Consider the following 12,404-nt stretch of genomic DNA (forward strand, 5'->3'; position numbering starts at 1 on the left):
AAAAAAAAAGTAAAAGATCTTACAGCATAAGCAGGCATTCTTAGGTTTTCATTTCAAATAATTCAGTAATTTAAAAGTTCTATTTTTCTTATGAGAGCTCTCATCTATGGGCACAAAGTAACAGTGAATAACTAATGAAATTTCAACTCATTTGACAGAATCATAAGAATTTGGCATTCTAAATTTTGGTTTTATTATAACAAACATTTGTACAAAAAATAATACCATCTTTGGGGTTATTATGCCATGCAGTTTACAACTACACAGTGTTACAGCTCAGAAGACCATACTCTATAGCTACCACTGTGAAAACCTCAAATCCAAAAATTTTTCTAATATCATTCCATGCACAATGCCTGTCCCTTCTCTAGTTATATGCAGCGTGATGTAAACCTGACAGACTTCAGCTACATGACAGGGTAACAGACAGGAGACTGGACAATGCTTTTGATGGTGCACACTTAACAGGTATTGTCATACTAGTAATTTTCTGGAAATCTTATTAATTGTATGAAAACACTGTAAAGACATGTCATGTTTATTTTTATACATCCCTGTAACTTTTATTCAAGTGAATGTTTGCCAAAATCTTCTGAAACAGACATTAAATAAAAAACAAAGAAGAAACCAAAGGAACAGATTTAAAATTTTGTGTATCTGAATGGCCATCTATGTGCTCAGAGGGCCTGGGTTCGATTCCCGGCACTACCAGATTTTCTAAGTAGTAGTGAGTCTGGAACGAGGTCCACTCAGCCTCGCGAAAAGTAGTGACTCTGGTCCAGAAAACTGAGATTAATGGCCATGGGAATCTGTTGCACTGACCATGCGACACCCACTATCCGCAAAAGTTGGCACTAATTTTGCTGACAAGTGGCAGCCACTTGATCAGTATAGTTCACTTGTGGACTAATAGCCATGGAGTTTAGCTTTTGTATCTGAATAAAGAGATTCTTTAAATAGGATAGCTAAACTGCATTGACCAAACAGTTATGGAGAGCTGATGAGACTGATGAAAGCATACCTTCTGATATCCAGCTCTTTAATGGAGTTATTGACATAATGAGCAAGACGAACATCTTTAGCAGCAGGTCTGCAGCCTTCATAATGATCAGCGGGGATGTCAGTACGTACACTCCTCAATGAACTTAAACATTCACGGGTTATTACGGTCTCCGCTAGAGGACACATACAATGACACCATGTACAAGGCATTAGTTAAAAATTCAGGATCAGACATAAAGATGTAATAAAAACTATAAAATTTCTATATTAAAATACAGGACAGAGTCATAAGTGTTATAAAAAGCATCAGAGCAACCTGTACTAAGCCTGTAGAAATATAATTTCCTGAATTCCACACAGCAGTGTCTTCCTGGAGAAGCTGAGGTTGATCAGATGGCCATTTTAATAATTATCTCTGAAGAGTAAAAATTATAAAGCTCTTCATTGTGAAGTTTTCTGCATCCCTCATTTGTAACAGTCATGAATGTAAAGACTGAAAATTTCCAGCCACAAAAACTAAACAAAAATACATGAAAATCTGAGAAGACTGTACAGATATAAGTTTAAAATGTGCTACTGAAATCAGTTTGCTTGCACTTTAAAAATTTCTGTACAATATTTCTTAATACAGAGAACATTCAAGTCCTAAGTGTATGTGGATGAAGAAGTACTTAAGTACACCAAGAACTGCTAGCACCTGTAAACTGAATTTATCTCTATTTATTACCTTCTATTTTCAATAACTACTGTAAACCCTAAATATGTAATCATACAAACTTGACAAAATGGATTTAAAAACAAAGCCAAATTATAGACGCAGATTATTTTCCTAGTAAACAACCCATGACTACTTAAGGAAAAATTTAACTGCATACATAGAAATGGAGCTGTTCAATTAGGTCATGTGCAGTTCACATTAGTTTTACTTATAAAGGTGAAGACAGGATTTTGCAAAACTAATATAAAATTGATATATCTTTACACTATGGTGGTTTAATGCATTAGTTTCGATAAGACAGTCTGGGTATGTTCTCACACAAGTAAATAAAACAACTGCAGTGTCAGGTACATGTGTTTACATTTGTTATAGTAACTACATAAATAACTTCATGGAACTGGGCCCCTCTTGAGAAGCCACCAGTTCTGCACCTATTCAAGAACTTCCCAGCATTTAGGGAACCCAAAAGTTCATCACCGTGTTCACAAGAGCTGTCCACTGATACCGCTCCTGGACCAGATCAATCCAGTTCATACCACCACATCCTATCTCTCTAAGATCCATTTTAATATTACCCACCCACCCACATCTTGGTCTTCCTAGGGGTCTCTTTCCTTCTGGCTTTCCCACCAATATCCTATATACAGTCCACAAAGCCCTGTTCATGATACATGCACTGCCCATCACATTCTCATTCTGATTATAATTGGCAAAGAGTACAAGTTATGAAGCTCCTCCTCATGCAGTTTTCTCCAAACTCCTGTCACTTCATCTCTTCAGTCCAAACATTCTCCTCAGCATGTTGTTCCCTTAAGGTCTGGGACCAAGCTCCACACCCATACAGAGCCACAGGCAAAATTATAGCTTTGATTATTCTAATTTTTGTTTCTAGACAGCAGACAAGAAGACAAGTTTCTGAACCGAATGGTAGCAAGCATTTCCTGAATTCAGTCTCCTCCTAATTTATTCCTGAATCAAATTTTTGTTTGTTACTGTCGTTCCAAAATATCTGAACTGTGCCACATTGTCAAAACATCTGTTAGCTACCTTTCTGTCACAAGTTTGCCCTGCATTCTGGTGACATGACAGCAGTATATACTTAGTTTCGTTTGTGTTTTTCTTTATTGTACCTATGTTATCACCCAGTAGATTCACATCATCAACACAGACCAACAGCTGATGTCCCCCAGATAATTTCAGTCCCACCTGGTTTTCCTGGACCTTCCTAATGGCATATTCTACAGAAAACTTGAAAGCCAGTGGTGATAAAGCATCTCCTTGTTTCTAACCAATCTGGATAGGAAAATTATCAGATAAATGTTTACCTATATGGACTTTATTATATGTCTCATTTAAACACATTTTACTGAACCTAACCAGTATCATGGGTACCCCCAAACACTGTAAGAATATTGTACAATACTTCCCTCCTAACAGAATCATAGGCTTCCTTGAAGTTTATGTACAGCTAATGTACTGTATCATTGTACTCCAATTTTTGCTTCAGTATCCGACAAACGCAAAAAATCTGATCAGTAGTAGATGTTATGTTGAAACCCATACTGATAAACTCCAGTAATTTCTTCTACATATGGACTTAACCTTGAGAGAAGTTTATTGGATAAAATTTTGTATGAAGTTGATAGCAGTGATATCTCACTACTACTCAGTTTTATTGCCCTTCTCGTGAACCGATATAATGACAGACTCCTTCCATTGATCAGGCAATTCTTCCTTATTCCAAATACTGAGTTTATGGATTTCAGACTATAATGTTTCACCTCCTGCTTGAATAAGTTCTGCCAGAATTTGATCACTACCTGGTGATTTACACCTTTCCAACTTTGCATAGCAATTTCAACCTCAAAAGGACTATGATCAGGTACTAACAGCTTAAGCTGTATGTATTTCTATCTGCCTAACATTACTGACCTTTTGTATGTACAACTGTCATGAGAGAACCTGCCCTATAAAAACTTTTTACATTCCATGTACCAAATTTTATGTCCCTTTTCTTTTTAGCTTTGGTCATTTATCCAAATAATCTACCCTGTTCCAAGGACCTTTGTGACATCTCACAAGCTTATTTATTATGGTAGGTGCTAGCCCAACCCCCAAGCTGAATGACCACCCCTTGTTGGCTGTCCATGACTGCTTATTTAATATATTTCCAGTTATCCACCATATCTGGGGGTGATCTCCATCCGCAACCTCAGGACACACTATGCTGTGGTGACAAGGGACACACCTAGCATGGCTAGTAAATACATATGATACTCAAATTCACCTGCAGATATTCATCATCACTATTTAACATGTTTCCAAAAATGACTACCAATATCACTTTATTTGTACATCTAAAAAGTATGCACATCACACTTCCAATTATAGTAATTCTCAAAACGATAAGTTCTCAATCCAGTGTGATCTACATCACTGCTCTGAGAATCAGAAAGAATTTCCTTTCCATAATGTGGCATTAAACTCCTTCTGAACATTTACAGCATCAAGAATCCCACATACCTAATATTTAAGTGAGTCAGTTCCATTTTAAAGATGGTACCACTATGTTTTCAGACAGTTATAACAGCAAAACTCCCATCTTTAATGTGTGGCTGTGAAATGTGCAAGACAATAACACGAACATTCAAACTCATGATAATAACCAAGTACGCTAGGCATTTATATAAAATAAAGGAGACTGAAGCACTGAATATAAATTACACGTATTACCTCCCTTCCTTTCAATGATCTTGACACATTTATCATCGTCTTCTGGGCAGACCTCACCCCAGTACCAAAGCCAATTAAAAGGAGTTCCACACCCGGGATGGGTGGATACACATCGGTAGCAATAGAGACTCAACGGAGACCAACCGGATGCTGGAATTAAATTTGCACATACGACATTCGAATAAAGAATACAAATATTTGTCTGCTTACAATAGGTTATGTTAGATGCCACACCCGACTTAACGCAATTATTCTAAATCTCAAAGGAAGTTACCTTGGGTAATCAACACTCCTAAAAATGTTACAAAAATATGTATTTTTATCATTTCTGCATAAATGTTAAGTAATTACATATGCAGTTTCTACTTTGTTGCAACAACAAAAACATCCACCACTGTTAACTCTTTCCTCACAATTTAATAACTCGTGTTCCACGGACGCTGCGCACGAATACTCAAACTACTCTTGTGTTTAAATTGTCAGCGTTTAACGAAACTCATGTTTCAGCTTCTGATCCTTGGTAACGATCACCAAACACCTTCACATACTCGTATTCTGTTGGTCATGAACAATGAACAATGAAGGTCATGAACGGTGATGACTAGTTCGAGATCGAAGTTCATCAAAGTAGCGAGTTGGGAATGCGAGGGAGTTATGTAGAAAGCTGTGATCGGTTGTGATTGTGGGATTTATTAGTAATATATTAAATATTATTATTATATAGGGTTATAGTATATAGCCCAATGTTTCGATATGTTTGTGGATTTCTTGTTTTCTATACGCCTTGGATATTTGGGGTAGGTGACAAATTCTTTTGGTACTACTAATTATTAATGAAGGCACATGAATTTGTGTTGAAACACACATGCAAGGGGATGATGGGATGTTACATGTGCGCTTATATTGAGGGAACAATATATATTAAGAGTAAAGGTAACTTGTGTTCTGGTATGCGACACGGTGTAATGTGGCAGAAGTGTGTCGACGTTTTAATGGAACTTGTTCATTCGTTTGATCATGAATATTGAGTCAACACGTTCCACCGAAACAGATAAATATTTGTCAGACTATACGTCATCACATAACAGAACACAGGAAATTCCCTAGTCATTGCATTGAGCCCTTAAAGAAATTTCACATGGATTGAGGATGTCAAAGAACATGATGCTTGACGTATTTTAACCTAAGCCGGATGTAGTAACTGACGACTGAAAAATTAGCATTTTTAGGAGTTTAGTAATTTGTAAGGTAAGGTAAAGTTGCCCCAGTACTTAACTAATTAAGCACTACGCCATGAAGGTGTAGGGGTGAGTGGATGTATAGATCCACGTTTTCTTGACCTCGGCACTAGTTGGAGGTGAGTGGTCAGGTTCACGCCCCTGCCGCTTTACCATCGGGGAAAGAGCCCCCGGTACCCATTGTGTAGAAGGTTTGGTGGACCCCAAAGCCGGTCTGAATGAGATGGAGAATTGAAAAATCCTGAACCTACCAGGACTTGAACTCTGACCCCTCAGTCGTCCAGCCAATAGCCAGCAGCTGTACTGACTGCGCTGTCCTGGCTCAGTAATTTGTAATGCCTACAGAAATAATAGGATCATCAAAACAATGTTGAGGTGGATGGTGTTGATTTTCTTTGTGTCGTGCATACATATCACTTAACAGCCATATTGGATGAGAAGAACTTTTTATTGTAATACAAAACAAAAACAAATGAATATAGATTACTATTACCAACATGAAGATTTTTACATTACTAGATTCTCAACAGATGGGACATACAAAATGTGTAGGAGGGGTGAGAAACCCCAAATTTTGGTCACAAACACTGACAAGAAAATACACTTGAAAGATGTGAATGTACATTGGAGGGTAGTATTAAAATTGATCTTAATGAATCAGGATGAGAGGTTGTGGACTGGATTAATCTGCCATAGAATATGGAACAGTGGAAGGATGTGAACACAGTAATTATCCTTCAGGTTCAGTAAGATGTTGAGAAGTCCTTGACTAGTTGAGTGATTTTGCTTTTCAAGGAATGCTTAATGGAGTGATTCAGTGAGAACCTCTCAAACTTGATGTGGGTAGCAGGAAAAGCAACTTACAGTGATTCAGACATTTTTGTGGATGGTAATAAATGCTTAAAAACTAATTTTTCATGTTGTTTTAACGTACTGTGTGTTTGCTGCTTATGCATAAAGTGAATGGGTAAGTTACAGCTGCAGGTATTTTGGTATTTTTTTTTCTCCAGTCATATAATGTGTTTGAACCAGGTATGAGAAGGTGAGAGGTGAAGGGTGCAAACGAAAGATTCTTAATTATGGGGCCTACTTTAAACATGATAACATTCTAATCTATGCAGTCATTTTAATTTGTAATAGAATTTGTATGAGTGAATGAATGAATGAATGAATGAATGAATTTTGTTTAAGGTTACCTGTCGGTGTAGACATGTAAATCATGATAACTTCATTATTGCAGTTGGTCATCATACCTTATGGGGTTCACGGTAGCGTAATTGGTTAAGACACTATGCTACAAGCATGAAGGTCACGGGTTCAAGTCCCAGTGAGGTCATTGGATTTTTTCATTTGACCTAATCCTTCCAGCCACACTATGGCCCTGGGGTCGACTCAGCCTCTAACAGAAATGAGTACCACGCATATTCTTGGGGGTAAAGGGCAGCCAGCGTGTGAGGCTGACAACCTTGCCACCATTTATGAGCCGATTGTCTAGAAAATGTGGGACCTCAACATCTCACAACCCTCTGGGCCTCCACGGCCTGTTACAGGGGTACCTTTACTTTTTACTTTACTTACATCATACTTTGAATATATACCTAATATTGGTACATTTAGGTTTCATTGGTTGAATAGTTGTAATGATTGAACTTGTGGTTTATTTTGGTCCAATATGATATGATGTGATAGTATCCTAAAAGAGACCATGAATGGCTTCAAATACTTCTCATTTCATTATTCACAATCCATGCGCCTACAGTTTACTCCAAATTGTCCACTCAAATGAAGGGTAAAAGACACAGAAGTAACAGAAACACATGGATCATCCAGAATACTTTATGGAGAATGAGAAATATATGCAGTACTCAGTTTGTTTATCTGATTTTATATGGTTAGGTAATGTATCCATCAGCACAACACAGAAAATGGTATGACATATCTCTTAGATTGAATTTTATTGTTTACCGCTACATATTTTTGTCCTCATGGGACCGTCATCAGGCAGTGTTCATAAGAAATATGACAAAATTAATTGAAACCTTAATATGGATCCATATTGTGGTGCAACGCATCCCTATTATAGAAATTGTAAAAGTTATAGAAAATTGTACCTTGTGTTTTAATGAAAATTACAATATAGAGAAATATTAAAGTATTAGAGTGTACAAGAATTTGTATTTAAAATATTAGTGGGGGTAATTAAAGGGTGTTTTATATATATTTATCATATTTATTACGAGGGTCGTACTGAAATTCATGAGCAACAATTTTTTGTAAAGTAACATGCTTTATTAGTGACAAACCAAATACACCACCTCAATCTACAGACCTTTCTTTATTTTTCCACATAGTCACCACTTCTTTGTACACATTTCTCCCAGTGTTCTGGGAGTTTGAAAATTCCCCTTCTGTAAAATTCCATTCCAGCCATCTGAAGACACACACTGCTTTCTGAATTGCCTCCCTTGTCTCAAAACATTGTCCATGCAGCTGATCCTTCACAAATCCGAAAAGATGGTAGTCTGAGGGTGCCAGATCAGGGCTATAGGAGGGGTGTGGAAGAACTTCCCACCCCATCTTTGCAGTTGCTTCCAATGTGAGGCAAGCGTTGTCATGCAGAATGATGACGTTTCGTCCCAGACATTAATGGACGACGGAGCTTGTGCAGCATCTGGACATAACGATCAGCATTGATGGTTTGCCCAGGTTCCAGGAATTCGGCCAGAATAAACCCCTCTGCATCCCAGAAGACTGTGCCCATCACCTTCGCAGGTGGTGGTACTGTCTTTGCCTTCTTTTTTGATGGAGAATGCAAATGGTGCCATTCCATACTCTGCCATTTCATTTCAGGCTCAAAATGGTGAAACCAGCTTTTGTCACCTGTCACAATATAGAGCAAAAAATTATCGCCTTCGTGTCAATATCTCTGCAGCAGTTCTGAGGTGATGGCTTTTCGCTGAACTTTGTGGTCTTCGGTCAATAACCGCAGGGCCCAACGAGCACAAACTTTCCTATAGCCCAAGCTTTCAATCATCTCCTGTACTGCACTGTGCCCTATTCAAAGTTTTCGGGCTATTGTGTCCACAGTCACATGCCTGTCATCTTGAATGATCTCATCCACTCTTTCCTTGTTGCGTTCAGTTGAGGCTGTTTGAGGACGACTGCTTCGAGGCTCATCTTCGATGCTGGTGTTCCCATCTTCAAAATATTTCACCCATCTTCGAACACTGCTCGCACCCATGCACACACTTCCATAAGCACGCTGAAGTCTCTGTTGAATTTCTGCAGCAGGGATTTCCTCTTTCACGAGAAATTCGATGACAGCATGCTGGCAAAATGACATGGTTGTCGGCTATTTTGTTAGGAGTGATACTGGTCACGTGATGCAAGCTATTGACATCACAAGACACTCAAAGTTAACACAACAGCTGGTTCCACCTACCACCATACTCTCTTTCATCTGCTGTTCCCAGGTTGCATGCAAAAGAAGTTGCTCATGACTTTCAGTATGACCTATGTATATACATTGCCTGATGATGGTCCCATGAGGACCAATACATGTAATGGTAAACAATAAAATTCAATCAATGAGATACTGATTTTAACTGTGATACCATTTTCCTTGTTGTGCTGAGGGATACATTACCTAACCTTATAGTTACGACACACAACAGGATGCACACTGTAAGAAAATATATGATTTTGTTTTCCTCCGTAATGTCCGTGTGAGGTATTTTTCACTGTGATAAATATTTAGCAAGTTATGCTCAGGAAACATGTAGAAATGCATATAGATCTTATTTCAATGCAGCCATTATAATTGTCTGATCTAAGTGAATATTGAAGTGACTACACAATTTGATTTTTTTTTTTTTTAAATTTTTTTCTNGTCCATCCAGTGGTTCTTGAGTTGTTTCATGCATACAGAAAGACAAAGAAATGTGCAAATGTATGCACATGGATAAGCTGAGTGACCATAATAGGCACTTTGTAAGGTTGTGAATATACCTAAAAAGGGTGCACAGGTAAGCTGCAAACTGTATATTTCATGCATGTATAGTAAGGAATATTCTATATTCTATAGTATACAACAGGTCTGTACCACGAACACCCAAATGAAAGAAAATTACACTCTTCATAAAACAGTAAAAACACGCCTGATTTTGTGTGCTTTGTCTTTGTACCCTCTGAAACTGTAATTCACTGTTAAAGAGCTCCTAATTTTGTATCTAGTTCCAGCCAGACATTGTGGAATATGATGGGCATCTGTCACTTAATCTTCAGCATTCCTTTGATCATGTCAAAGAACCACAGTTTTTTGACAGAGGAACAGTTGATATTCAGAGCATAAGAACAGGCGCAGTGACATTAAAGCAGAAGCCTCTTTCAGTAGAAGATAAGCAGAAGTTGAAAGTAAGTGATATGCATTTTATTATAACAGGACAATAAAATTTTCAAATTTGGCAGTTTTAGACTAAAACAAAATTGTAAAGGTATATAATGTATAAAATTCTATATTAGAATCTGTCACAACACAACGAAACAGTTATTGTTTAACAATATTTAGCTACATGTTTTGGCCAGAACTACCGAGGGTGAATGAAATAATGGAAACACTAAGAAATTGAATAAAATTTGTGTTGGCTACATTTAAAGAACTTCATTTGGCGACATTGGATGTTTTTCCATTTGTTTACACACTAATGGTCATGTTTTTATGTTAGTTAATGCATTAGTGACAGTCCACATGAAAGAATTGGAAAATGGGAGACTTATCCAATTTTGAAGGAGGACAGCGTTTAGCTGGAGCAGTTGTGACAAAAACTACCACATTATTAGGTGTATTGAGAGTGACAGTTTCTAACGTTATGTTGGCATACATGAATCTTGGGAAGACAACAACTGCAAAGAGGAGCAGTGGACAAAAATCAACACTGACAGAGATCATCGTACCTCAAGAAGGATTGTTTAAAAACATCACAGAACTATTGCAGTGCGGGTGACAGCAGAACTGAATATTCACCTTGAAGGCCCTGTTTCTACAAAAATTGTCTAATAAGAACTCCACAAATCCCACATCCATGGTAGGGCTGCAATTGTTGGACCTCTGGTTACTGAAAGTAATGCTCAGATTCATAAACGATGATGTCACGACCATAAAACCTGGACATCAGACAACTGAAAACGCATGTGTGATATGGTCAGATGAGTCTTCCTTCACTATGTTCCCTATATCAGGAATAATTTACATTTTGAGAACACCCAAAGAAGCCTACAATCTGGAATGCCTGTTTCATTTCCAAGAGTGAAACGTGCGGGAGTTTCGGTAATGATTTGTTTAGCAGTGTCGTAGTACAGTATTCTGTTGGCCCCACTATTACCCTTCATGGCCGAATTACTGCAAAGGATTACATGCAGGTTAGGTAATCAGGTGCATCCCATGATCCAGACATTATTTCTGAACAGCAATGCAGTTTTCTAAGATGACAATACCACCCTTCACACAGCTGGCACTGTTTGGTCATGATTTGAAGTGCATGAAGGTGAACTTTTAACAGTTTCCCTGGCCAGCACAATAACCAGATTTGAACATCATTTAACCACTCTGGTCAGTTTTTAAGACTAGTGTGAGGAGCAGATTCCCACCTGCATCATTTCTAAAGCAACTTGAAGCTGTTCTTTAAGAACAAAGGTATAAAATTCTGCTAGAGGCTGTTCAAAAGTAGTATGAGTCCATTCCAAGAAGGATTGCAGCTGTGTTGAAGACAAAAGTGGTCCAGCACTACAATATAGAAACATGTACAGTATCTGTAGTGTTTCTATTATTTTGTTCAACCTATATATATATACACTGAATGAATAAACAATCAGTATTATGGCTCTTGTGTTCAGTATATCAGTTGCTTAATATATGCTTCAAAGTCACGTTGTAATAAAACACTAAAAGAATAAAATCTTATTTTAATGGAGTCAAACTCAGTAAAGATTTTCTTTTATCAAATTTTATGAAAATCTCTCTGGAAGTTCTCAAAGTGTTACAAGCATATGGACAGGTGTACTGAATCAACTTAATAGGCACTCTGGAGGGGTTGTGGATGCACCTAAAACCGTTTCTGAAACTGATCGGTTTCTTGGAGAAGCAAAGTCATCTTCACTCTTGATTTCTTTCTAAGAACCCTTTTCATATTATGAATTGGTTGCAGTTTTCATTTGTTTCTTCATTATAGTTTTCTTTTGTCATGTGAAACTGATTTGTAGTCATGCAAAACACAGGGTCAGTGAAATATATCTGACTCATTTTTAACTGATGTAAATTAGTCCTTCTGCTGTGATGTTCACCTGAAGTCAACCAAGCATCCATTAATAATCTGTTTCAGAATCTGTCAAGCGTCCAACAGAATGTACTGGCAGTTTTGTTAATCCACAGCCTCGAGACATTAACTGTGTAACTTCATAAGATTGAAATTATGCAGAAATGCTAAGAAAGATAAATAACTTAATACGCAGTTTTGACAGTAGCTCGGAATACTCATATGGTCCTACTGACTGTATATGATCAAGAAACTGAAAAAACGACCAAGGCCCAACAAAGGGCTGTAGAGCCATAATAATTCAATTCAATTCAATTCAGTTCTTTATTATTTATGTGCTGAGCCAACAGCCGTAAAGCAAATTATAGACTCAGCACAGTGTATGATAGAAGTAGTTACATA

At 37.5% G+C, this 12,404-nt stretch overlaps 2 protein-coding genes across 2 annotated transcripts in view; one reads left to right on the top strand and one right to left on the bottom strand.

Moving 5' to 3' along the window:
- LOC111861950 overlaps window positions 1-4,985 on the bottom strand; it is a 6,435-nt gene extending 1,450 nt beyond the window's left edge. The window contains exons 1-3 of the mRNA XM_023846941.2: window positions 4,728-4,985; window positions 4,454-4,603; window positions 1,022-1,175 (exon numbers count right to left, since the gene is read on the bottom strand). Of these exons, the coding sequence (XP_023702709.1) occupies window positions 1,022-1,175; window positions 4,454-4,603; window positions 4,728-4,779 (356 nt within the window). The 5' untranslated portion in view covers window positions 4,780-4,985. The remainder of the gene's footprint in view (window positions 1-1,021; window positions 1,176-4,453; window positions 4,604-4,727) is intronic.
- A 99-nt stretch (window positions 4,986-5,084) lies between these two features.
- The window catches only part of LOC111861949 (ER membrane protein complex subunit 10), a 20,631-nt gene continuing 13,311 nt past the window's right edge, over window positions 5,085-12,404 (top strand). The window contains exons 1-2 of the mRNA XM_023846939.1: window positions 5,085-5,250; window positions 9,925-10,104. Of these exons, the coding sequence (XP_023702707.1) occupies window positions 5,197-5,250; window positions 9,925-10,104 (234 nt within the window). The 5' untranslated portion in view covers window positions 5,085-5,196. The remainder of the gene's footprint in view (window positions 5,251-9,924; window positions 10,105-12,404) is intronic.

Source organism: Cryptotermes secundus, unplaced genomic scaffold (assembly GCF_002891405.2).
Source record: "Cryptotermes secundus unplaced genomic scaffold, Csec_1.0 scaffold181, whole genome shotgun sequence".
NCBI lineage: Eukaryota > Metazoa > Arthropoda > Insecta > Blattodea > Kalotermitidae > Cryptotermes > Cryptotermes secundus.